General features: G+C 42.5%; 1 protein-coding gene across 2 annotated transcripts in view; it reads right to left on the reverse strand.

The window, feature by feature from the left end:
* Positions 1–257: 257 nt before the first annotated feature.
* The window catches only part of lama4 (laminin, alpha 4), a 73,132-nt gene continuing 47,403 nt past the window's right edge, over positions 258–25,986 (reverse strand). For both annotated transcript variants that reach the window (XM_083790746.1, XM_083790745.1), the window contains exons 14-40: positions 24,932–25,048; positions 22,373–22,521; positions 21,679–21,820; positions 20,665–20,758; positions 20,381–20,497; positions 19,154–19,339; positions 17,669–17,808; positions 16,992–17,156; positions 14,001–14,146; positions 13,288–13,450; positions 12,796–12,929; positions 12,490–12,661; positions 12,238–12,369; positions 11,774–11,916; positions 11,408–11,537; positions 10,451–10,588; positions 9,948–10,081; positions 9,311–9,475; positions 8,541–8,673; positions 7,335–7,528; positions 6,992–7,181; positions 6,351–6,506; positions 4,278–4,437; positions 3,310–3,440; positions 2,753–2,846; positions 1,532–1,651; positions 258–1,181 (exon numbers count right to left, since the gene is read on the reverse strand). In XM_083790746.1, the coding sequence (XP_083646872.1) occupies positions 1,036–1,181; positions 1,532–1,651; positions 2,753–2,846; positions 3,310–3,440; positions 4,278–4,437; positions 6,351–6,506; positions 6,992–7,181; positions 7,335–7,528; positions 8,541–8,673; positions 9,311–9,475; positions 9,948–10,081; positions 10,451–10,588; positions 11,408–11,537; positions 11,774–11,916; positions 12,238–12,369; positions 12,490–12,661; positions 12,796–12,929; positions 13,288–13,450; positions 14,001–14,146; positions 16,992–17,156; positions 17,669–17,808; positions 19,154–19,339; positions 20,381–20,497; positions 20,665–20,758; positions 21,679–21,820; positions 22,373–22,521; positions 24,932–25,048 (3,891 nt within the window). In that variant the 3' untranslated portion in view covers positions 258–1,035. The remainder of the gene's footprint in view (positions 1,182–1,531; positions 1,652–2,752; positions 2,847–3,309; positions 3,441–4,277; positions 4,438–6,350; positions 6,507–6,991; positions 7,182–7,334; positions 7,529–8,540; positions 8,674–9,310; positions 9,476–9,947; positions 10,082–10,450; positions 10,589–11,407; positions 11,538–11,773; positions 11,917–12,237; positions 12,370–12,489; positions 12,662–12,795; positions 12,930–13,287; positions 13,451–14,000; positions 14,147–16,991; positions 17,157–17,668; positions 17,809–19,153; positions 19,340–20,380; positions 20,498–20,664; positions 20,759–21,678; positions 21,821–22,372; positions 22,522–24,931; positions 25,049–25,986) is intronic.

Below are 25,986 nucleotides of genomic sequence, written 5' to 3' on the forward strand. Positions count from 1 at the left end.
TATTGCAACTTTGCAAGTTGCATTATGTCAACCCTAAGCCATTCCAGCCTATCAAAAAGGGCAGGGGTGAGGTGGGTTCTGGAAGTATAGTAGCCTGACCAGTTTATTTTGGGATGTCTGGAGCCTTGTGGTACCATGAGGTGTATGCAGTCGAAGAAAACTTGTTGAGGGCACCTCAAGATATTTAACCACACCAAGGGGTCTAATGAAGTACTATATGAAGTACTGTCACCAAGTTAAACAATAAAAACAACCTGTTTGTAAAAGATCATTTATTCATCAGGAGGAAACAGTAAAAAATAAGAAAAAATGATAATAAGAAACACATTAAAGCTTAAAAAATGTGCATAGAGATTGAGGAGGTGGAACAGAAAGTACTGAGTTGAGGCTGAGTTGAGTCCAACAATGTCTAAACATTGTTATTCCTATTTGAGTGCATGTGGGAATAAGGCATAATGATGAAACACAGAAGATTAAAATACATTATAGGTACCTTAAGAATTTTTTATTATTGTCCACTTAACATTTTCCAATCAGATCACATTTTTGATGGCAGAGTTGTAAAAAAAAAAAAAAAACCAAGAAGATAATCAACAAAACACAAAAGACAGACATGAAGACAAACATCTGAGAAAGAGTTAAACATTATGTCCTCCTGAAACATCAATTTCTGATTAAAAAAAACAAACAAAAAAACAGTGTTTGGTCAGTGTTGTGAAGCTCGGGATGATAGTGGTGATTCATTGGCACATACGTTATACTTAATTTATACTCCGTCATATATGACTGTGTTGCGCACCGAAAACAGCAAGCTTATGAGCTTGTAGATCTCATATTTTCATCATGCAACACAGAAGTACAGTCACACATGATCGTCTGCTATGCATCGTGTCACTTCCAGTCCACCCCTCTGGTGGAGGGTGGAGCTTCTGTCTACAAAGTATTGTCGCGGCAGGTGCCATCGTGTGGAGTTAAACTTTGACACACTTGAACTCTTCTCTTCAGTCGTACATGTGTGACTGCACCTTTCTGGCTTTATGCCGCTGGACACGTGCCAACGCTGACTGCTCCGCTGACCAGAGCGGCTTTGTTGAGGCTTGCTTGGCTGCCATTGATCGTCAGGTTCCTCATACAGCCTACGTAACCCTTCTTGGTAGCAACGCCTTCTGGGAGGAGAGAGTCTGGAACAAGGAACAATGCAATGCATTTGAAAACATTTTTTTTTGCTTTTCTATTATAATATGTATGGGTGCATAGCATTAGTCCGACGTTCCAATAATCCGACACCCATAACTCAGACAGTAACCCTATCCCCAAAAAACACTACCCCTAAACACAACCGCACGTGGAAGCCACAGGGTGAGTCTTAATCGGCCACGTAGTCGGACTAACGGAATGTCGGACTAATGCAAGTCGGACTAACGAGTGCCCCCCAATAGATATTAGTCATACGCTCTGATTCTGCGATAACTGGGAAATGATGGTCAATCTAAAAATAGGATACTGTAGTTGATCCCGGACGGTCACCCACCTGGAGCTCCACCAATGAAAACAGGCGTGCCGTTATCCGTGGAGCTGTGATTTAGAGGTCCCACCACGTGGTTGACCTCAGAGTCCACATCCAGCTGGACAACGTTAGCATCTCGGATCACTGCCATCAAACAGGGAGGGAATAGTTAATATACAGTGCTTGGATCCTATAACCTCTTAAACCCCAGAATCCGTATTGCGGGGAAAACTTCCACAGAAAATAGATCTTCAGTTCTACAAGCTGTACAGTAGATTGCTTGTAGATTCTTCAGCGAAGATATTTAATGTCGAGTGATGATAGAGCCCTGAGGGACTCATATATAACCATATGGGCTTTAACCCTAGAACAGTAACATTCTTTTTGTTATCACTAAACTCACTAAATTGTAAAATATTCCATAAAAATACTTCTCATCAAAATAAATTGAAGTACAGCAATACATGGCAACTTGAGGTACTCTTCTTTTATATTTCATGATGACTTTTCACAAAAAACTAACATTTTAAATCATGGGGGCACCCTATCATAGGGGGGAAAAATCAGTGAAAAACGTGTGTATAATTTTAAACAAATTCCTAAAAAACAAATAATGGAGCTGGGAACTTCTCCTTTGGTCCACCCATTCATGGGACATGTGAGAATGGTCCAGTGGAAGAAGAAAAAAAGAAAATAAAGCCCATTGTGAGTGTATGGGGTTTTTCTCTATCACTCTATCACTAAAACCGGGTGAAATTCACCCGAACACCTGCCTTTAGAAAAAACCAGGGATGTGGGCAGGGAAACAAACCTACCTTCTATGATGTCACTGAGCATCATGAAGGTACTGGAAGACCCACCTCAGACATCAGCAACATTATGGAAATTACAAAAAAAAAAAAAGTGTCCGGACAGTCCGGGTGAAAATCACCCGTGTTTAGTGTTCTAGGGTTAAGTGGTCCTCACACACCACCAGGTGCGTTTATTTCATGCGATAAATTGGCATTCACTGCCGTTTGTGTCATGACAAATCCACACGACAAAGTGACAAATATCTTTCACAATGAGTTGCTTTTCACGGTCACCCACAAATAAAAGCACCTGCACTCGTATCAGAATCAACCTGTATGAACAAGGCATCACCAAATTAATAGTTTGACGTGTTCACGCTCCCGGTGTGCAAGGACCTTTAGTCTTACATGTTTGGGAGAGCTGTGCTGTGTTGTTTTTAGAGTGTGTTCTCACCAGTAATTCTGTGCCATCCTCCAGCACACAGGCCCTGTCTCGGAGACACATGCGTGAAGAAGTCACGTACTCCATTGTTCACCAGGACCACCACCTAGACATATAGGCCAGTATCAGTATGTACTATGTAGCATCAGCAATCGACATCAATCATTATTATCAAGGATAAACTGTCTTTTGATTGATTGGCATTTTTACTGACAAAACTACATGATTTTTCTTTTGTAAATATCTGTTATATCTGTCAAATCATATTGTTGCTTTCAGGTGGAAATGTGGTGAATGTCCAAAACATTTCCTTTTTTTATTATTATTTAAAAAAAAAAACATTAAAATAGTGAAAATAGCCAATCTACAAGCTCACAGCACAAGTTGTGTGCTACTGTGCTTGTAGATCTGCTATTTTCACAACCTTTGTGCGACACTCTTGTACGATGAAGCAGGGCATTAATTGAAAAAAAAAAAAAAGAAAACCTAAAAAGCTAAAATGTGGACATACAAGGTTTCTGCCCGACAGCAAAGATATGTATAATACTATATCTGTAAGAAAGACCTACCGCCCCTTGATGAATGTACAGGGTGAGATACTCCTGCTCGGCAGTGTACACATGCAGTAGCACGCCAGACGCCACACGGGGGCGCACCTCCACCACCAGCTCAAATCTCTGGCCCAGGTTGAACGTGTCATCTGTGGGAGGAGAAAACCCCAGAGGGACAGAGAGGAGGACGGAGTCATTTCAGAGTGTCCATTTCCCTTTGTCTGGGCCTCAACTTTTATTTCCTTCTCTCTCAGTGGTCCAGACAGTCCATATATTTATAATATTTAATTCTCTGCACTGCGTGCACGTGTAAAAACCTGAGCTGACGGCAGTTGGGTGTGAAATTGCTCGGTGCAACAGCTGCAGCTTGACTGAGCTCACAAAGACCTTGAGGCCTTAATTCAACTCTTCACACCCCTCACTTCAGCCCCTACTTCCCCCCCCACCAACAGAGTCACAGCTGCATTGGGGGTGTCAGACTCATACAGTATGGTCCATCCTAACCGAGTGAGTCTCAGCTTGGTCACTGACATACCAGCAGCTGTGGGCAAAGGAAATCTTAACATAATGTTTTCTAATGAATCTTAACAATGGTATAAAATAGGACTTAGCCTTAGGTGGTGGAACAGCTAGGATTGTATGTTAGAGAAGACAAATAAAACCCTATACATATACCCTATACAGCACATGCTGTAATGACAGTCACATCGTGGGTTCAAATCTACTGCATCATGTGGCACACACCAGATTCCAACTTTCACATTTTGCTCCCCGCTGTCTTATGTTATAGAGTTATTTTGTCTCACTACTCCCAGGGGTCAATCATGGACCCTTGGAACCAAACAGACCCTAATTCCAGGTCTGTAACTCACATAGTGGTTTCATTTACGGTTCCATTTGTACTGAGTTATGGTGGGGGTCCATGACCTTAACAGTAATGCATAGTTTGCATTGGAGCAGAAGAAAAGGTTCAAGTCAAACGCTACCCAGGACGACGTATCCTCCCTCCTCAGAGAAGAAAGTGCCTGGCTCAGAGAGCCCTTCAAAGCACGGCGTGACGCCGAACCTCTGAGCTGCCGCAGACAGCCACTGGCCATCGAGCTGCAGGTTCTTCACACAGCCGGTAAAGCTATAGGCAGAGTTTCTCTGCAGGGAGAGAGAGAGAGAGAGAGAGAGAGAGAGTACAGCGGAAGTGTATATTATGCATTAACGGCGTGGTTACAGATATGCAGTGCACAATATACAGCCTGTAAAAAATGTCAGGAAGACATATATTAATAACACAGAATGGCGTCTTGCGGAGTTCAAAGTGTTGGGGCCGTCTCCGTGGCAGTTTCCTGCTTGCCTGCTTTCTTGTGGGAACATCATCGAAATCTGTGCTAGATCAGAGCTAGTGCATCCCAGTATGACCATATATTATGTGCTAGAAAGACCAGTGGGTTATAAATTGCAAAGAAGAATTTTTACTGTCTCTGAATGTTTCATAAAGTTCCTTAGTTGCTACATTGTGAATAGTTTTCCATTCAACCCTGTTGGTTTTGTTGGCTTTGAAGTTAAAGGGGGTGTAATTGACATTTCTTTGTTCAAATAAGTATTCAATAGCTCTATATCTCAATAACAGTATAATAATAATAACAACTAGAAAAAGTGCCCTTCCGGGCACAGGTCTCCACCAGGTTATCCACAGATCCGTGCAGTTAGAGGTAAAAACACTTTTCGGCCAGTTATAGCGCCACCTTGAGGCTGAGTTGAAATTGTTCATGTGGCATTTCGTCCTCGGCCTAGTGGGAATGTGGGTGCACAATTTCACGGAAATCACGCAATGTGTTCATGATTTGCAGCATTTTGTTTGAAACTGAGCACTCCTGTGAACTTTGGAAGCCAATCTTAACCAATCAGGATGGAGTCTGATAAATGTGAAAGACCCGTTTCGTTGAATGGCTCTAGAGAGACTGTGTACCAATTTGCGTGATGTTTGGACAAAATCTGTAGGTGTACTGTGCAAAAACTTGTTTTGCACAAAGCGGCCTCCTGGTGGCGCTATAACAGGCCGTTCTGGAAAGTTTGGGGCAGAGGTTCATGGTTGGCATCCAGGGAGTGTGTGTGCAAAATATGGCATCGACCGGGTTAACGGTGGCCGAGATTAGCTGTTCACAGACACACGGACACACGGACACACACACGGACACACGGACACACGGACGGACACGCGGACGGACGGAGTGCAAAACATACTCTCCCCACATGCCTTCGGCCTGGTGGAGACAATAATAGTGTTTGTTGAGTAACAGGTACAGTATAGCAATTGTATTGTTAAAGTGGGAAAACTCACACAGGATAGGCTACAGTACACAAACAAGTACAAATTGATGAAGTGATGAAACAAAAACATGAGCAGAGCAGACACATAAAATGAAGCAGATAAACGATCTTTGAAGGATTGGATTCCCAGCCTGAAGATTTATTCTCTATTTATTACAGAGATGGAGCGACAGAGAAACTCTTTTTACGGAACAAATACCAAATATATCAACGATTACCATCGGAATATAGGGCTTTAACCCTTTAACTAAAAACCTTTTTTGAAACAAAAAACACATCACATAATGCATCTGTATCACCTTAGCTTTTAACTACTTTAACCATTATGTTAAACTTTAGCTATTGAAAAATAGCACATCTACAAGCTCATAGCGCGGCACCGAGTGCTACGCTACAAGCTTGTAGATTTGCTATTTTTGAAAAATAAAAAAAATGTGTGCATTGAATATATATTCTGCCACTGCGAACGTTTTTAACTCAAATATTTGCTTCTGGGGGGGTCCCTGTCATTAAATACTTTCAGATGGGGGTCCGTGGCCAAATACAGATAATTCTGAAAAAGGTTAACATGAAAAGGTTTGAGCATCACTGATACGTTTTTCCAAAAACTGTCAGGATTTAGAAGACATTTGTAGAATCTGGTCTCAGGTTCAAGTATTGCCCCATGTCTTCCGCCCCATTTAGCCTTAGCATCGGTCCCCACAGTTCCCAAAGCACGTGAACTTCGTGAAGCGTACCTGAATGTTCTTCTGGGCTCTCCCTGGGGGAACACCACCGACGTAGAGGGGCCCCGTGACGTGCCAGGAGACATTGCTGCCCTGGGCTTTGTCTTCCAGCACGGTGAGCCCATCAATTATTAATCGACCCATGTTTCTGTCACGGATAAAAATAATCTGAAGCAGGGAGAGAGAGGAGAGATGAGGTTGTCACTGTATGTATGAATGAATGCAGACATGTGTTGAAAGCGTGATTTTTATTTATTTACTAATGGGAAATGTATTAATTAGGATAGGTAACTACTAACTGCTCTAAACATTGTGACAGGCTTTGTCTAAATATCCTATTACTATAGAGAGAACAGTAACAATGAGGGATGATGCCTCTGAATTGGAACTGTCACAGCAACTACTGTGACCGTTCCAATTCAGAGGCCTCAACCCAAATCCTCAGTGTTCATTTATCCATTTGTAACTCAGAGAATATACAAATGTCACGTTTGTACGTTAAAGTAACAGGGATGATTTTACTGTGTTGAAACTGTGATGTAGTCCTTAACGGTGTCCTTAAACCATAAGGTGTTGGGAATGTTCTCAATCCTGACCTTTGAAAAACCTCTACAAAAACCTTTTGCTCAAAAAGGATAAGTCATGCAACTTACATTGTGCCATGCTCCGTCATTGTATTTCTCGTGGCTCCTGATCTTGACTCTCTGGTCAGCCACGTTGAATGTGTACACCAGCTTCCCATGAGCCAGGAACACAGACATGAAGTTGTCCTCCTGCTCGTCTGATACATAAAATATGAGACCGAACGACGACTGGGTCTTCAGAGACAGCGAGAAGTGGGACCTGGGACATGATGGGAGGAGGATTTACTCAGCCGTGCGCTAAAGGCACCGACAAACTCTTGAAGGGGAAGTGTGGGGCATTTCACATGAGTGAGTTTCTAAACAGACTTGACCTTTAAGGTTATTCCAAAGGGCGCTACCGCCATACACTCACCTCTCAGAAAGAGATTGTGGGAGGTCTGTGTACTCTTGTCTGCTATGGCCGACGCCGCCATAGCGGTGGGCTTGGCGGGCAGCTCGGGGCCTCGAGGACAAGTAGCAGGGCGTCACTTCTGCCTCGGACGGCTCATGGCCATCGCTCCTCAGTCCCATGAGGCCGAGCGGGAGGCTGAACTTGTCTCTGCCCACCTTAGTGAGAAAGCAGATAGCAAGCGTGCATGGGTTGACATTTAGTGATTTGGGCTGAATGATCAATGTCAATGTAGTACTGAACATGTGCCACATTTGATCAACAATGACGATCATGCGTTTTCGATCATGCGAGCAGTATATCTGTGACTTGGGATCAGGGGGGCAGTCAGACAGATATTTTGTGAAGCCACTGAGGAAATCGGGATTTCCTGAAAGTTCATATAATGGCCTGTTGTGGCGCTGTCATTGGAACCAGAAAAACCCATAGCCCCATAGAAGTCCATGTATTTTGGCCCAACTTCACCTAGACTGTATTACCGTAATAAACATGGTCATGAATACTTTCTGCTTCCAGTCACTAGTTTAAAGTCTCATTTCTAATGTCATAATATTCTTTTTGGAAAATGATGGTCCCATTTATTAAAAAAATGACCATAAAGTCGCGCATGTTCTGACGGGCGTGGCTACCGTTACAGTCTATGATCGGGATTCCCCTCCCACTCGAGTCAAAATAAAAACCAACGGAGAAGAAGGGGGGAAGTCCCGCCTCGTTGTCTGGGCCAGCGAATGGCCAGCTGGGCCAAAACGGATCTAGAAAGATGGCGACTTACAATAACAGGCTTTACGTTCATGTTAGACCCGGAGAACGCTTTGTCCATATTTGTTACAGTCTATGCTTGGGATGCAAATGCTTCGTCCTAGTGCTAGAACGTCTTCTTAGCTGTTATTCTATCGGTTCCTATTTGAAACTAACGATGAAAACTAGGAATTCTCACCAAAAACCCTGACTTTGGACGACTTCTGCACCGTTTCCCATTGGTTTCAACTGACTGTTTAGCCCTATTTCAAAATGGCACAGACCACGTCCTGAATGAAACGTCACATGTGACGCATGTGTATAAGGCAGAAGAATATATGGCATAAAAGGGACAAAGACTGACAGATGCAGAGATCTCCATACATTGAAATATCATTGGGATGGGATTAGTTTGTTCAAGTGTTACAGTACCTTCCTGGACTGGGTGTGTTTGGACTTGGACTGCAGGGCAGCAGGTGGTCCCTCCACAGGACAGTCCTGGAGAGAGGCTCCCACGTTCTCTGTGTAGCGCTGGAAGTCCTCAGGCTCAATGTCCCTGTCCTGTCTGCAGGAGAGAGAGAGAGAGAGACTCTCAGCACAACAAAGCAACTGTGTTTCCATGGCAACAAACAATGTTCTCAAACTCTTAAGTTCAAGATTTATTTGAGTCTCTCTCTCTCTCTCTCTCTCTCTCTCTCTCTCTCTCTCTCTCTCTAAGCTAAATCTGTAATTACAATGCAGTCTGGAGAGACATGAAACAGATGCCATCTGTTCCACTGTCTAATTTCCCCAAGGTATGTTCTGTACATTTCCATGTACCGTACCGTACATAACAAACGCCCCATCTCACATATACAGTAGTAGGCTATAGTATCTATCTTGCATCCATCTTGCTCTGCGCAGAATGTTTTTTACCCTTTATAAAGGAGATTGTCCATTTCTATTTTATGTTTCTAGTTTTTAAACTGCCCTTGATTATGATTTGCTATATGTTGTTTGTGTTTTTTTTTAACCTTGTACTGTACAGCACTTTGGAACCTTGCTCTGAAAGGTGCTATATAAATAAAGTTCATTATCATTATCATTGCATAGACAATCAATCACATAAGGCCAAGGACCCCAATTTTTTTTATTTTCAATCAATTACACACACCATGAAGCATATATATATATACACACAGTACACACTCTGTGGGGTATACCTGTTGATGTAGACATAGCTGATGCAGCCTGTGAAGTTCTTGATGGTGCTGCTGGGAGCCCCGCCCAAGTAGAAAGTCTTCACAGAGGGATCTGATGAGGATGGTGTGGCAGATGATGGACGTTTCTTCTCCTGTTTGTCTTTGTCATCCACTATCAGCTCATACCTTGGATAGACAGGCCAGCACTTAGTCAGACATTTGTTCAAACTGGTTTTCAATCAATCAATCAATCTATCAATCTATCAATCTATCAATCTATCAATCTATCTATCTATCTATCTATCATACCTTTAAATACAGAATACAGAAGTGTGTTTAAGGGGGTGCATACTTAGTTTAGACTGGTCATTGGTTAGACATGGGTTAAGGTTAGGTTTAGGTGTGCTGCCCCGTGGGAGGTTAGGGTTAGGGTGAGGGTTTGAGATACGTTGTAGTTGCAGGACTAATGACTGGTCTAACCAATGACTAGTCTAAACCAAAAACTGTCAAAACTAAGTACTGCACCCGTGTTTAAGCTATTCTTCATTTCGCTGGGGACCCCCCTGGAACCCACTCAAAGACCCCCGGGGGTTCCGCGGACCCAGCAGTGTTTTAAAGTCTGAGGGTCTGAGGGTTGTGTACGTCGGAAGGAGCTTACTTCTGGTTGTTTACCGACGCCACAATGAAGTGAGTCCTTCCGTCGTGGTACTGCCTCTTGGTGGACTTGACCTTGGTCCCTTTGGTGTTGAGCACCACAGCTCCGTTCTCCAGGGAGATGCTGAACTCATCCGTCTGCAATGGAACCATCACTTCACTACACTGGACGACGGTCACAGTCTATGACGCTGGTTCTCAAACACACAATTCTAATGGTAATATAACATAAATAAAATAAATATCATGGTTTTCTTTAAAAAAAATATTTTGACTTTTTGTTTTTGCACCGGCAGATTGGCGTCTGGCTAACACGGCCCACCCATTCAAATATCCAGTACGGTCTAAGCTCTGTCGTTAGCATGAGATAGGTTTGGTGGTCTCTTGAAATGGGCAGGGTGGGGTATGATGTTATTATGATTTGAACATCCAGTGTGATATTTAATCACTTATCAACACAATTTTCATAACACTTAACACGTAAGACACATAGAGAGATGCGCTTACCCCCTCTTTGTGGTAGAACAGTTGTCCAGACTGTTGCAGAGTTCTGAAGTTGAGTCCGCCCTCAAAGGAATCGAACGGTGAAATCTTGGCCGTTGACCCCAGGTAGCCTGCTCCAGTGAAGTAGGCTTTACGGGACATCTGCCGGCGATGAAAACACACATCTCACTCTCACCTCACATCAAACTGCCTCGTCCTGTCAGCTTACGCTTCACTGAGCCCACAATGGGGATATTGATTGGCTCAGGCGCCAGCTGCACTGACATCATTTTTTCTCACTTGAAGATGATTTGAGGTATTGTGTTTGTTTTAGTGTGGGGTGTGTGTGTGTGTGTGTGTGTGTGTGTGTGTGTGTGTGTGTGTGTGTGTGTGTGTGTGTGTGCGTGTGCGTGTGCGTGCGTGCGTGTGTGCGTGCGTGCGCTACTCTCTAGTCTACCCTTTACTTGGAACAATCCTAGATTAATACTGTCGCTGTCGGGTGGAAAACTTGTATGTCTAAATCCTTCCTTCCTTGTTTATTTTAAACATTAAATAAAATAGTGAAAATAGCCGATCTACAGTGAGCTTCTAGATCTGCTATTTTCACTGCTTTGGTGTGACACTCTTGCATGACGAAATAGGGCACTAAAGCTGCTATAAGCAATATTTCTCAAAATGTTAACAATTATTTTGTATTATTTTTTGGTATTCAGACATCCAGCAGTGAGTAAAACACTCCCAAAAGATTTAATCTCTGTGACACATCTAGGGGCCACAATATGCATTCAAAAAATTTCCTAGAAGCTTTGTCATTGGTCGAAAAAAAAAAACTGGTCGAAATGACTAACCAATCAGGAAGTAGACAGGCAGGAAAAAGAAGAAGAAGAAGAATATGGACTTACGCGGTTTCTACCCGACGGCAACGATATGCAAGGTGTAGCATCATACTGTAACAGGTATGTGGAGTGACACTGTACTTACAAAGGACTCCTCTGGGCATCCGTTGCTGATACCAATGGTACCGGGCTCCTCCAGAAGGTTAAAGTCTTTCTTCTGGAACTGGAAGCCTTTGACGCAACCTTTCAGGCCCAGCACAGAGGACAGCTCAGGCCTGTGGAGGTGAATGTAACCCGTTCTTTAAGACTAAGAGCATTGACATTAGGGGTGCAACACTTAGTCAAACTAATTTATTTAATACATTTGAATAAACGTATCAATAGTGTGTTTTTTTTTAATAGCGAAAACAGCTACAAACTCAGTTTCTGGATCTGCTTGTATTTACCATGAAGCAGAATGCATGACGTTTACAGTTGTTGCAGTGATGCAGGCTGGCAGTGGCACACTCACCTGGAAAGGAGGATTTGTGAAGGTGCTCCTCCGATGTAGAGGTCTGAGAAAGGCAGTGTGGTCTTTGGGTTCTCCATGGACTTGACGTGACTCTTGTCCACCAGTAGGATCACCTTCTTTGACTGATGGTAAATCACCGACACCTGTGGAAATAAAATGGACAAAAGTGCAGATTGTTATAATTGTACCGTTTCACTCACTCTCTTTGCGATGGTTTGCTTCTGGCTTGTGGTGAGGATGAGAGGCCTATATAATAATAATAATAATAATAAAACTTTATTTGTATAGCACCTTTCATGACATGAAATGCAGCTCAAAGTGCTTTACAGAACAATGGAGAATAAAAGAAAAGCAAGGCAACGACATTAAAAAACAAGCAGTAATGCAATACAGTGAGGACATGAATAACAAAAAAAATAAAATAAAAGATCAATTAAAAGCAATGTTGTATGTTGCATATGTACCTCATGGTAACGTGCATCGTTGATCTTCAGTTTTGGTATGTTGTTCTCCATAAGATTTGGCCCGTTGCTAAAGCCAAAGTCATACATGAGGCGCAGGTAGCCATTCTTTAATTCCAATAGGAAGAATTTATCCTGAGAAAGAAAAGGTAAAAAATGAATTAAAAAACATCATAGCTTATAAACAGCCGTGTTAAGTTTCGGAACAACAAATATTTAAACTTGGGATTAACTATAACCTCTGGTTAAACTTACTCCATTGACCATGAGCAGTAGTACACCATTGTTTGCTACCGTTCGTACAGCGATGTCAAATCTGGTCACAACGCCAAACTTGCCCCTCCTCTCAATGTTATTGATGAGTGCATAGCCTGTTCCATCAAACAGGTAGCTGACAATACGACTCTGAGAGAATGCCAACTTGTATCTGAAAGCAAAAGCAAAAATCATTGAATTAATAGTTAATTATTATTAGCATTATCCTTAGATATTTATTTTCCTTAGAAAATAAATGTGAACCTGTGAACTTAAGGAATAGCAGAACAGCCACAGTAGGGGTACCTGGGACATGGTGCTGATGTGACCACATCAACCTTGTGGGTCTCTTTGAAATTATACAGGCTGATGACGTCGTTGTTGATGGAGGCCATCTCGATGCACCCCACAAACGGAGCAAGGCTGAGAGGAGGTGGCAGCTAAAAGGAATACATAATCAGCATTTAAATTTAAACATGAACCCTACAGTATCCCTATTATAGGTATGCTGTACAGTCAGCAATAATGTACAAGCTCACAACAATGCGCTGCAATGGAGCCAGTCGAGAGCTTGTACATGTAGAGGGGGAAAAAGAGGGGACCAAATACCTGGGGGACCCCATTCAATAAAATATATAGGGTTTAAGTGGTTAAGGATCAGTTGATTGTATCAACTAAACTAAAGTCATTGCAGCGACATGACCGACAAACTTAAACTCAGTCTTAAATCCGTCCACATGCTTAAAAGACAATCTCAAGAGCATTTTGACACGGTCCAAACTCAGTGGTGGTACCTACCTTGACATCATTCGGAACGCCACCCACAAAGAAGACCACATCTTTGGGGTCGATATCAAACAGTGCGTCCGTGCCCGGAGCTTCCCCTTTCTGGATGAACTTCTGCTCGTCCGTGGAGCTCTGACTGGGCACGGTGAGGAAGAGCTTTCCATGTCTGCCCAACCTGCCGCCGAGGAACACGCCGAGAAGAGAGCACGGAGAAACAAACACGTCAGGACGTCGTCGTCGACACTTGTTACAGGCATACGCTGCATAACCTTGGATCTCTAAAGTCAGTGCTTCCCAAACACTATATTATTTGGTTTCCTACATTTTGTTTTTAATTATTAGTATTTCTAAACATTCTCAATAAACATTCCCCAAAAAGGTTCATGAATTAGAATCAATGATTTGAAAGAAAGAAAGAAAGAAAGAAAGAAAGAAAGAAAGAAAGAAAGAAAGAAAGAAAGAAAGAAAGAAAGAAAGAAAGAAAGAAAGAAAGAAAGAAAGAAATGTTATAGAAAGAAATGTTTAATGGGGTAAGTAGTTATTTTTCACTAGTTTGGGTCCCGGGCAAACATCTAATCTCTCTTTTGGGTCACAGGCTAAAACGTTTGGGAACCATTGCTCTCTAAGTAACGTGAGTGTGTACAGCAGTACCTCTCTACTTTGATGTAGTTGAATACCGCAGGCCACTGGCTGACAGTGTGTACAGTGAGTGTGTACAGTAGTACCTCTCTACTTTGATGTAGTTGAAGACTGCAGGCCACTGGCTGACAGGCTTTGAACTCAGCGGGATCTCCACGTCGTCACTGCCGAGGTTGTACACGAACACCAGGTTGTCATTCTTGATGGCCAGGCCCATGTAGTCCTTCATGCCCTGTAGTGTAGGAAGACACAGCACCAATCATTTAACACTACTATGTAGAGGCGAAGAAGCAGCGACTCTACTCTGAGTCTCTCTCGTGTGACTAAACTTCTCACCCTATCTCTAAGGGAGATGCCAGCCACCCGTCGAAGAAAACTCATTTCGGCCTAACTTGAACCATACTCCACAAGCTCGAAACGCAGTGCGAAGCAATGCGTTTTGAGCTTATAGATCTGCTACTTTTGCCATTTTTGAATGCGAACAGATTTTGTCATAAAGGTTTCCACCCCACGGAGACTATATAACTACTACATAATCATACTACAGCAATATATTCAGTGTCCGCCTCTTACAGCTCAAATCAAAAGTCTTGATTATGTACTGTATAATAACTGTATGCATACTGTATATGGACAAACATCGACAAACTTAAATATGACAATATGTCTGATCAAATACCTCAATATCGATAATAACATACTGTGGGGATGACTAGTAGAGCTTTTACCAGAATATTTGCACAATAAGACTTTTAAAGATATTTATTTTGCGGCTTAAGCCTTTTATTGGTTTTTTGAAGGGACAGACAGTAGGCTGACAGGAAACGGGAGAGAGATGGGGGAAGACATGCAGTAAAGGCCGTGTCGGGCTCGGGAGTCGAACCCGCGGCACACTGCGATTGGATTACTAGTCGGGTGCCCAGACGGTTACGCCACCGCCTGGGCACAATAAGACTTTTGATAGTGTAGTGTACATAATCATTCATAATGCTATGCAATATCTACAGTATGTCGGCAAATGCAAATAACTAGAACAGTCAGGTCAGCTCAGAAGATGACAGGTCAACACATACATGCCATATCATAATATTACTATGTGACATGCAGCAATTAGGGAGGTCAGCAATCTTGGAATTTAAGATGGGGGACTGCACCCTCAATACCCTCATACCTGCCTGACTACTTCTCCAAAGTGAGTGACACCCACAGCCACAACACTAGAGGGAGCAACAATGACCTGGCTGGTACCACCCAAATGCAAAGCAAACCAGGGGAAATTCTCACTACTCTGCCACCAAAATGTGGAACACCCTGACACCATCCATTAAACGAAAGCATGTGTATGGCCTGAAACGTCATCTATCAGGATACCACAAGGGGAGGTGAATGCAAATTCCCGTCGAAAGGAGGTGTCACTCGCTGCTGCATTTTTTTCTTTTTTCTCCTTTGTACATAGTGCTTGTATTTGTTGATGACATGTATTTTTGTGTAAATGCATTATGCTATTTTGATTAATTGAATATATAGGACCACCATGGAAACAAGTCCCCTGGACCTTTTTGTGTTATATCCCTTTAGCCTATTTTGTCTGACTCTACCACGTGCTGTTTACATTTCTACCGAATACAGTATTCAATAAAAATAAATAAAATAATAAACCTATACCAAATCCCATACGATATCCATTCTGGGTCACAGTGTTGACATAATTATATCAAATATGTCCAAAACCCTAATTAAGAGATACTGTCAATTACACACGAAATAAATACAGTATAATGACATTTCTGCGGGACATCATTATATTTCTTTCCATGACTATTTAACCCATTCTGAAAGGGCACCCATTTTGGTGTTGGCATCATGTTATGCTTTAGCTATTGAAAAATAGCAGATCTACAAGCTCATATCGCGCCACCGAGTGGCGCGATACGAGCTTGTAGGTCTGCTATTTTTGAAAAAAATCGAAGACACTTTTAGAATCTGATCTCAGGTCAGAATGGGTTAATAATGAAACTTTCAGGATGTAATAGACATTTTTAGAATCTGATCTCAGGTCAGAATGGTTTAAAAACACGCCCATCCGTCATGTTTGACTGCATGGATGGGGTCATGCTGGGAGTGATTACTGAGGGCTCAATAGCTGTGAAGCAGAGCCGCTGCATAGATGCCAGTGGCTGTGGAATCACCATGGTGAAGTACCGTCAAGCCTGAGTTATACGTAGCTGCGCGTGGGTTGTTGCGCATGGAAATAGGCAGATCTACAAGCTCTCAAAGCGCCATGTGGCAACGCATTGTGCACGTGTAGATCTGCTATATTTTCCGATGTGCAACACCGCGGCCCACAACCAAGTATAAATCAGGCCATATAAACAGAACAGAGAGGCCCTTCTGTCTCTGTGCCCTGGTGGGTAGCGATCCAATGGTATTTATGCAAATGGTCCCAATCTTTGATGTTGCATGCACGCAGAAACGCGCGCACACTCACACTCACACTCACACTCACACTCACACTCACACTCACACTCACACTCACACTCACACTCACACACACACACACACACACACACACACACACACACACACACACACACACACACAGGCGTCTCATGGAGACCCCTTGAAAAAGGCAACAGTGTACTTTCAAAGGTGTTCGTTTTGAAGTACAAATTATTCATCTCCTGTTCCGTTTCATGTATTTTTATCTTTACCCTTGTCCTCTGGTTCCAAGTTTGCAAAGTAAACAACTAGTAACGTACAAGGATTAGGAACAGGGTACCAAAAAGATTGAGGGAGATTTAGGGTTCTTGCTTGGATCACCCCGGATTTAGCCGTCCTCCAATTTATTATGCTGGTCCGCTTCACTTTGACAACCATCCCATGCATCTCTATAGTTCAGCCTAAATCTGAATGATGTCTATAGTCATTATGTTTCGTTGTCACACTGCTGTGAACGGGCTGCAAATGAATAGCCTCTGGTGACTGGAACACAGCTCGCTGTTTATGCCGTTATCTATGTTTTCAAATGACAACATGTTTCCCAGCAGCTAAAAAGAAAACAAGATATAATATCTCACATTTCTGTCTCCCAGGTAGAAGATGAAGCGGTCCTCGATGGGGTCCGTGTCGGGGTCCACTCTGATGAACAGGCTGATGGACGTCACCGTCTTCAGTTCCTCCAGGTTAGCGTGAGGATGCACCTCCACCGAGGAGTGGCCATTGAACTTCATGGACACTTGCACCTGAGGTGAGGATGACGACGTTTGATGGTATGAACGCCACAGAGAAACCACAATTAGAGGAAAACTAGGATTAGGATCCATTCCACACAAGCCAGTATATGGATATTGGACTTGACGCCAATGTGGACCTGTGACATCAATCCTCCATGACGGTATGAGGTATAAAATAATAATAGTATTTTTATACCCTTTTTACATATTACTGTATGTGAAAAACACTTGTGTGAAGTGAGGGGCGCCCGCTGTTGCTGCCACATGATATCACTGCTTAAATCTGTATACCTGTACAGTATGCGGCCATATGACCTACTGGCATTGTTATACAAAGTGTGGTGTTGATTGGACTATAGACTTTCAGCAGACAGACACAGCTTTGCATGTAACACTCAAGAATGGTAAGTCACAGCCTTTAGTGTGCCACTGTGGGAGAATCATGTAGATCTCAAATCAAAAGATCTCTCGTTCGCCCTAATGTACAGAATCACCAGCGTTCAACTGCTCCATATACTGACCTTTTTGGCTACACTCCTAGCCTGCGCTATGAGCTCCCTTATCCTCAGGATGTTGGTGGTCACATTGTTGACTGGTTTCTTCTCCTCCACCACCTTCAGCTTGTCCAGCAGTTCAGGCATCATCGTGTTCAGTTGATCCACTGTGAACCACGTCAACAGAGAGGAAACGCCATTTAAAGTGATACCAAACAAGACTTTGATAAGGATGCATACTTTTCTTTTGCCCTGTGTAGAACCTCTCCGGCAGTATCTAAACTCCTTTGTTAGGACTGGCAGCCTCTAATGCCAAACACGGCTCTAACCCCAAACCCCAAATGAATAGCGCCCATAGCTTTGTCCATAGCTTCATCGTCTGATCTGCTTCATGATTGGACTAATCTCATCTCATGTCACGTGTAGCCTATATCATGTTGTGTCATGTCACGTCTCATCTAATCTCCATCCAATATGGTTTTCTCTCAGCACAAAACTTAAAACCGTCCAAGACCTTTGTATGAGGTTCAGGCAGTGGTGGAAAGTAACTAAATACATTTACTCTACTTAAGTACAATTTTGAGGTTTATGTACTTTATTTGAGTATTTCCAATTTCCGAATACTTTTACTTCTACTCCACTACATCTCAGAGGCAAATATTGTACTTTTATACAGTAAACACTTCAGCACTATATACATATCGGCTATTTGAAAATAGCCAATCTGCTATTTTCAAAATATTTTGATACATTTGAAAACTTGAAATGAGACATTCTGCATAGTGAGTACTATCTACTTTTGGTACTTTACGTACATTTTGATGCCAATACTTTTGTACATTCTGAATTTTGGACTTTTACTTGTAACGCAGTAGCTCTACCTTGCAGTATTGATACTTCTACCTAAAACAAAATAGTACTTATCCCATTCTTCCCACCGTTCCCACCATTCTTCTGTGCGTTATAGGATCTGATCTTGGGTCAGAATGGTTTATTCCACCACTGGGTTCAGGCAGTGTTGTTTTCGTCGACTAAAACTAAGATGAAAAATGTTCGCAGACTACCTTTTTTTCACTGACTAAAACTAAATAAAAACTAAATAAAAATGAATCTATGATGACTAAAACTAAGACTAAATATACTGACAATTTCGTCAACAAATAAAAACTAGACTAAAATGTTAGGAAGGGACTATTGGACAAGAGATCCAGTTTTATGCTGGGTTGCTGCGACGCGTTGCGAGATTGTAGATCTGCTATTTTCAGCATGCAACCAAAGTGTAAAATATGTCATTACAACGACATCAAGGCCTGTCAAAACACATTTCAGTCGACTAAAACAACTGTAGATTTAGTCGAGTAAAACCGTATGACATTTAGTCGACTAAAACTAGACTAAACACTAGAACATTCCAGGTGACTAAAATGTGACTAAAACTAAGTGAAACCTATTCAAGAGACTATGACTAAAACTAAAATAGAAATTTGCTGCCAAAAACAACACTGGTACTACCTGCGTCCCCGGCAGAGATGACGGCCCTTTGGAAGGCCTCTGTGGAGTACTCGTTGTTCCTCATGTTGGCCGCCCACTCCTCCACCTTGGTGCTGATGGGGGTGACGGTCTGGAGGACCTCCACGGAGCGGTTCAGCGTTCTCTCCGCGATTCCCTGGGTGTCCTCCAGACGCTTTGGCGTTCTGTCTACAAAGTCGCCATGAAGAGCACGTTAGGAAATGACGGTCTTTGAATTAGGTTTCTTTCTTTACTTTCTTTCCTTCTCGATTTTTGGAGCGGTGCGTGCTGTCCCTGTGTGACTGTCCCTATGTATGTTTGGAGTATGAACAGCCGCAGTACCGCCGGGTGACCTAAAGTGGCACTATTGTGTGCCTTAAAACCATAGACTGTAAAAGATATGGACAAAGCGTTCCCCGGGTCTAACATGAACGTAAAATGAAGCCTGTCAGTCCTTGAATTGTAAGTCGCCATCTTTCTAGATCCGTTTGGGCCCAGCTGGCCCATTGGCTGGCCCAGACAACGAGGCGGGACTTCCCCCCTTCTTCTTAGTTGGTTTTTATTTTGACTCGAGTCGGTGGGGAATCCCGATCATAGACTGTAACGGTAGCCAAGCCCCTCAGAACATGCGTGACTTTATGGTAAAGAAAATTATAAATGGGACCATAATTTTCCAAAAAGAATATTATGACATTAGAAATGAGACTTTAAACTAGTGACTGGAAGCAGAAAGTATTCATGACCATGTTTATTAAGGTAATACAGTCTAGGTGACGTTGGGCCCAAATACATGGACTTCTATGGGGCTATGGGGTTTTTTGGGCCCAATGACAGCGCCACAACAGGCCATTATATGAACTTTCAGGAAATCCCGATTTCCTTGTGGCTTCACAAAATATCTGTCTGACTGCCCCCCTGCTTAAAACACACACACACGCAAACACACACACACACACACACACACACACACACACACACACACACACACACACACACACACACACACACACACACACACACACACACACACACACACACACACACACACACACACACACACACACACACACACACACACACACACACACACACACACACACAGTGCACTGCACAGTTCACCCGTGTGAATGAAAATGTTCCACTGTCATCTGCACTACAGTATACCCCTTCCCATTTCATAATTCTCATTTCACAATAAACTAGACGTGAAATAATGTGAGTTCTTCTTACCCGCCTGAATGCCACTGATGTCCTGGACAACTTCAGCCAGTTTCCTGCTGTTCAGATCCATGGTCTCCTGGGTCTCCTCGATATACTTCAGCTTGTCGGCCACTTCGCCTTCTACCTCTGTCAAGGAAACCAGACACCACAAAGCATGAAGGGAAGTCACAAGGGTTGGATTTGCTGGAGGCATAGGGGGAATCCAAGGCTCTACTTTTGATAATAATATGATTATTATTTTAAAAAGAAAATACAAATTGAACTGTGGGAATCACAAGTGAAATGCTTCTTACCAAGTTGTTCCGAGCGTAGCGTGACAGACTCCTTAAAAACATTGTCGGCCTGTGTCAGCAGGAATCCAAGCTGCGTCTTGATCCCTGCAGTAGCCTACAACAACACAGAGCGAGGAATGAAACAAAAACAGTTATGTAAATGGAACAAAATAAAAGTCTTGACTGATTCAAATCTAACTATCCATCAGTGGATTTGTTTTTGCGCCCGGATACCCCGTCCAGGACAGGCTTAAGTTCAGACGCGCCTCCTCAGGAGACTTTGATTTAGCATTATGGACCCGTTGAGACGAACACTGGACAACTCACCCCGGTGCTAGCCCGCTTTTCCTCCCGGAATTTTCCCCAGTGAGGGGGATAACTTTGAATAATGCTATTGGCTGTTTGTATTCTTTTTGGAAAAATATAAAAAGATACTCCTGTGGAAAGGCTATATTATTTTACTCATATTGACCCTATAAACAATTTAGTATTATTTAGTATATGTAAGGTTTTGCCCACTCAAATAGTACCTCATCAAATAATCCCCACATATCCTACAACAACTTCTGTGAACAGACTTCACTGTAGTAGCTTTTCATAAATTATATTTGTATTTAGGCTGTTCTGCTGTCATGAAAGTTTATAGTTAGAGAAATTCAGTCCAGCCTCTCCCACCCCTCACTGGGGAAAATTCTGGGAGGAAAACAGAAACGGTGTGAGTTGTCTTGTTACCGTTGAGACTGCATGCCCTTGCATGACCCAAGGCAGGGTTCGAACCCACAACCTTCCGCATGAAAGGCATATGCTCTAACCAGGGTGGCCCCTAATTAAGCAAAAATATCTTCATTTAAATCTGAGAGTTAGATGCAACTTTTTGACTGCACAGTTTTTTAATAGGGGTTTCCTACAACTATTTGATGAAGAGATACTACCGTATATACAGTAAGTAACATTAGTGTTAGTGTATACCGTGCCAGAGAGTTTACATGCATATACAGTACAGTAGTATTTGTTTATGTATGTAATTGAACATACATCCTCAGCTCTTCGGGACGCATCCAGGGTGGTCAGTGACGTGATGTTGGCATCGTCGATGTATTTCACAATGTTGTTGTAGACGTTGGCGGCACTTATAGCCTTCTGGACGAACCCGTTGGCATCACTGCGCTTCAAATCCCTGCATGGGGGAACAACAGAGTGCAGTGTTGATTTCGTCGGCTAAAACAATGACTGAAAATGTTTGTCGAATAAAACTAAAACTAAAACTTGTCAGATGACTAAAATAGGACTAAAACTAAATGACATTTTATTCAAAAGACTATGACTAAAACTAAATCAAAATTTGATGTCAAACCAAATGAAGAAATGTTACAAATTAAATGATGTAATTGTAGAGTAGATTAAGTTCAAAAGAAATCAACCCTGCATATAATCATCATTTATCATGTCATGTTAATTATTAATGCCCTAAGCCAATGCAATACTGCAGAAGACCCGATGGAAGTGCTATTTTAGAAATGGTTTTGAATCAGTTACACAGCCACATTGTGAAACCGAACATTTTTATTCTGTAGCATAGCCATTTTAGCTAAATTGCTCTGTCCTTTCCACCATGTCATATTTATGTCTTTTTCTTGTGTTGCATAAATTGTAAATGTCTCTGACTAAAAGTGTCAGCTTAATACCGCCAACTCATACTAAATTCATGTTTACTGTCTCTTTCTCTTACTCCTCTAGGTCGTCGGCCTGTCTCTCCAGGTGTTCAGAGTGGTCGTCAGCGCTCTGGACCAGGTCTCTGTCTGCCAGGGACAGGCGCTCCGTCTTCTCTGCCAGCCGGCCGGCGGCCCCGTCGATCGCAGCGTGGTACTCGGTCACATTCTGCACAGATTCATAGTGTGTGTGTGTGTGAGCGTACAGGCACAGACACGCACAAGTGCACACATACAAACACAAGAGGGTCTCAGGAACCCTACATGTACAGTATACATATGTATGTATATAAGATTTTCTTTTTTGTTTTGAAGCGGTGCCTAACCGCTCCAATGAACAGGTCTGTTTGTCTGTCTGTCCTATGTCTATTTGAGTACGGATGTGTGTCTGTCCTATGTCTATTTGAGTACGGATGTGTGTCTGTCCGTATGTCTGTTTGAGTACGGATGTGTGTCTGTCCGTATGTCTATTTGAGTACGGATGTGTGTCTGTCCGTATGTCTATTTGAGTACGGATGTGTGTCTGTCCGTATGTCTATTTGAGTACGGATGTGTGTCTGTCCGTATGTCTGTTTGAGTACGGATGTGTGTCTGTCCGTATGTCTATTTGAGTACGGATGTGTGTCTGTCCGTATGTCTGTTTGAGTACGGATGTGTGTCTGTCCGTATGTCTATTTGAGTACGGATGTGTGTCTGTCCGTATGTCTATTTGAGTACGGATGTGTGTCTGTCCGTATGTCTGTTTGAGTACGGATGTGTGTCTGTCCGTATGTCTGTTTGAGTACGGATGTGTGTCTGTCCGTATGTCTATTTGAGTACGGATGTGTGTCTGTCCGTATGTCTATTTGAGTACGGATGTGTGTCTGTCTGTATGTCTATTTGAGTACGGATGTGTGTCTGTCTGTATGTCTGTTTGAGTACGGATGTGTGTCTGTCTGTATGTCTATTTGAGTACGGATGTGTGTCTGTCCGTATGTCTATTTGAGTACGGATGTGTGTCTGTCTGTATGTCTATTTGAGTACGGATGTGTGTCTGTCCGTATGTCTATTTGAGTACGGATGTGTGTCTGTCCGTATGTCTATTTGAGTACGGATGTGTGTCTGTCCGTATGTCTGTTTGAGTACGGATGTGTGTCTGTCCGTATGTCTATTTGAGTACGGATGTGTGTCTGTCCGTATGTCTATTTGAGTACGGATGTGTGTCTGTCCGTATGTCTATTTGAGTACGGATGTGTGTCTGTCCGTATGTCTATTTGAGTATGGACAGCTGCAATACCGCTGGGTGACCTAAAGTAGCACCGTTGCACTGCTCAGTTCACACGTTGGTTTGTAGATCGGCTATTTTCAAATAGCTGATGAAAATGTTTAAAAAGGTTAAATATTTTTTTACCCCATTGGAGCCCCCCCCCCCCCACCACCCCATGCAGTTGAGATCCACTGCTTTATAAAAATAAGGTTTATGTGCAATAACCATATTTGCTGCATTTGTTTCCTGTGAAAGATATGGGTACAATATGATCATAAACACACAGGCAGACACACAAAACACTAATGTGTGCACATGCACGCACGCATGCACGCACGCACGCACGCACGCACGCACGCACTCTAACAACATTACTTCAGGTTGATTGTATTTCCCTGCAGACTAACTCAATAGAGAGCCACTTGACTAAAAAGGTGGAGCCATTTGAGAACGCAGCTTTATCCGACCGCCCCTTAATCCACAAATTGCTCCCAAATTAAATTGGCCTCCTTCAGAATTTGACACCGACTCAATCTCTGCATTGCATTTCATGAATAAATTCAATGTGAGTGCTACAGTAGGATATTGCGATCCATATCATAGTCCATTAGATTACGCTGCATACGGCTTCATGCACTGAGCCATAAATAAAAGTCCAAACGTCAAGAAAGGGGGAGGACTCTTACAACTTTTGTTCAAGTCTCCGGAGACAAAATGTCAACCTGTGTGACCCAAGCACATTAAGCCATCATGTGCCATGAGTCATTTTGTCATTTGTCAGACAGAACTGGCTCACAAAAGCCAGAGAGTATTATCTGTGTGGGCAGAGAAACCCAGGAAACATTTTAAAAAGCATATTTGTGTTCTGACCAAAACATGTTGAGACGGAAGTGCATGCATGCACAGTAAAATCATCTCCATTTTCTATTCCTTGTTTTGTTTTTTTTCTCTCTCCTTTCCTCCCACAGTGTCTAACGAAATGGGCGTCAAGCCGCTTCTTTTCACCTGACAGGGGGGAGTTTCCCCTGTTGGACGTAACGCATGGAAGGAACAACCAGTTCCTTTCCTCTCCATCAGTATAGGCCTTCCCTATTCCTAATAAATAGACATTCTAGGGACTATTTATTTACATTTGTACACTCTACTGTATATAATTTAATAGCTTTGAAATTGAATGGACTAATTCTTTCTGATGGGAAATGTAAACCCTTCACATGGCCTGTGACCATTAACCACACTGAACCATATAGCGACACCTTGGATTCATGTGGTTAAAACACAAATACTGTAGTAGCATTTTATAGTATTTTTGACAAAGTAATGTTAGTCTCACCTGCACCATAGCGTCCACTTCAGCCACTGTCCTCTGTGTGTTGGAGATGAGGCCGTTGGTCATATCCAAGGTTTCAATGACAGTGCCGTGGTCTTCTGTTACCAAGTGTAGTTTAGCCTGGGGGAGGCAGAGGACATGGAAAACATTATTAACTAGAAACACGTCATTGCAGTTGTACTGTATGCCTCCCACAACCAGTTGCCGCTTACGTCTGTCTGTTAGCTTTTAAAATCCTTGTTGTTATTCATGTCCTCACTGTATTGCCTTATTCACTGCTATTTAGTTTTATGCCATTTGCTTTTCTTTATTCTTTATTGCTCTTGAAAGCACTTTGAGCTGAATTTCATGTCATGAAAGTCGCTATACAAATAAAGTTTTATTATTTTAAATGGCTATATGTACCTTCAAATGGTGGGTAATCCCAACAACTGCTTGTGATTTCACACCACTGGAAGCATCTACAGTACAGTACATATCACAGGAACATGGTACTTACGGTACTTAGTCTGTCTGTATGTACAGTAACCTCATTTGCTTGACTTGCATAACTTACATACAGTTGTATCCATACAGTTGCATGACTTGCGTACTGTATGGATGTGGAACTGATTTAATTAGTTTACCATCTTCTACTGTGCAATACATCATATTATTCCTCTTATACAGTAATAACCAGAGTGTTCATTTATGTTGGAGATACTCTTCGAGATAAAAAACACTTACTACTTTATACTATACGGTATCGCACCGTGAAAATGGCCGACATACAAGCTAGTAGATCGGGCCATTCGCTGTTTTAATTCACAATTTTGTCCGTGTATAACGACTTGACCAAAACAGGGACAGCAGGTTGAAAGTGGTGTGTATAAACCCAGCAGCACAGTGTACTGTATTGCACTGTACTGTGATTGTGTTGCTGGCCAGTCCCAGAACAGTGTACTGTGTTGCACTGTACTGTGATTGTGTTGCTGGCCAGTCCCAGAACAGTGTACTGTGTTGCACTGTACTGTGATTGTGTTACGTTGGCCAGTCCCAGCAGAGGGACTGAAGGAACA

This window comes from Protomyctophum parallelum (assembly GCF_964188405.1).
Source record: "Protomyctophum parallelum genome assembly, chromosome: 19".
NCBI classification, from domain to species: domain Eukaryota; kingdom Metazoa; phylum Chordata; class Actinopteri; order Myctophiformes; family Myctophidae; genus Protomyctophum; species Protomyctophum parallelum.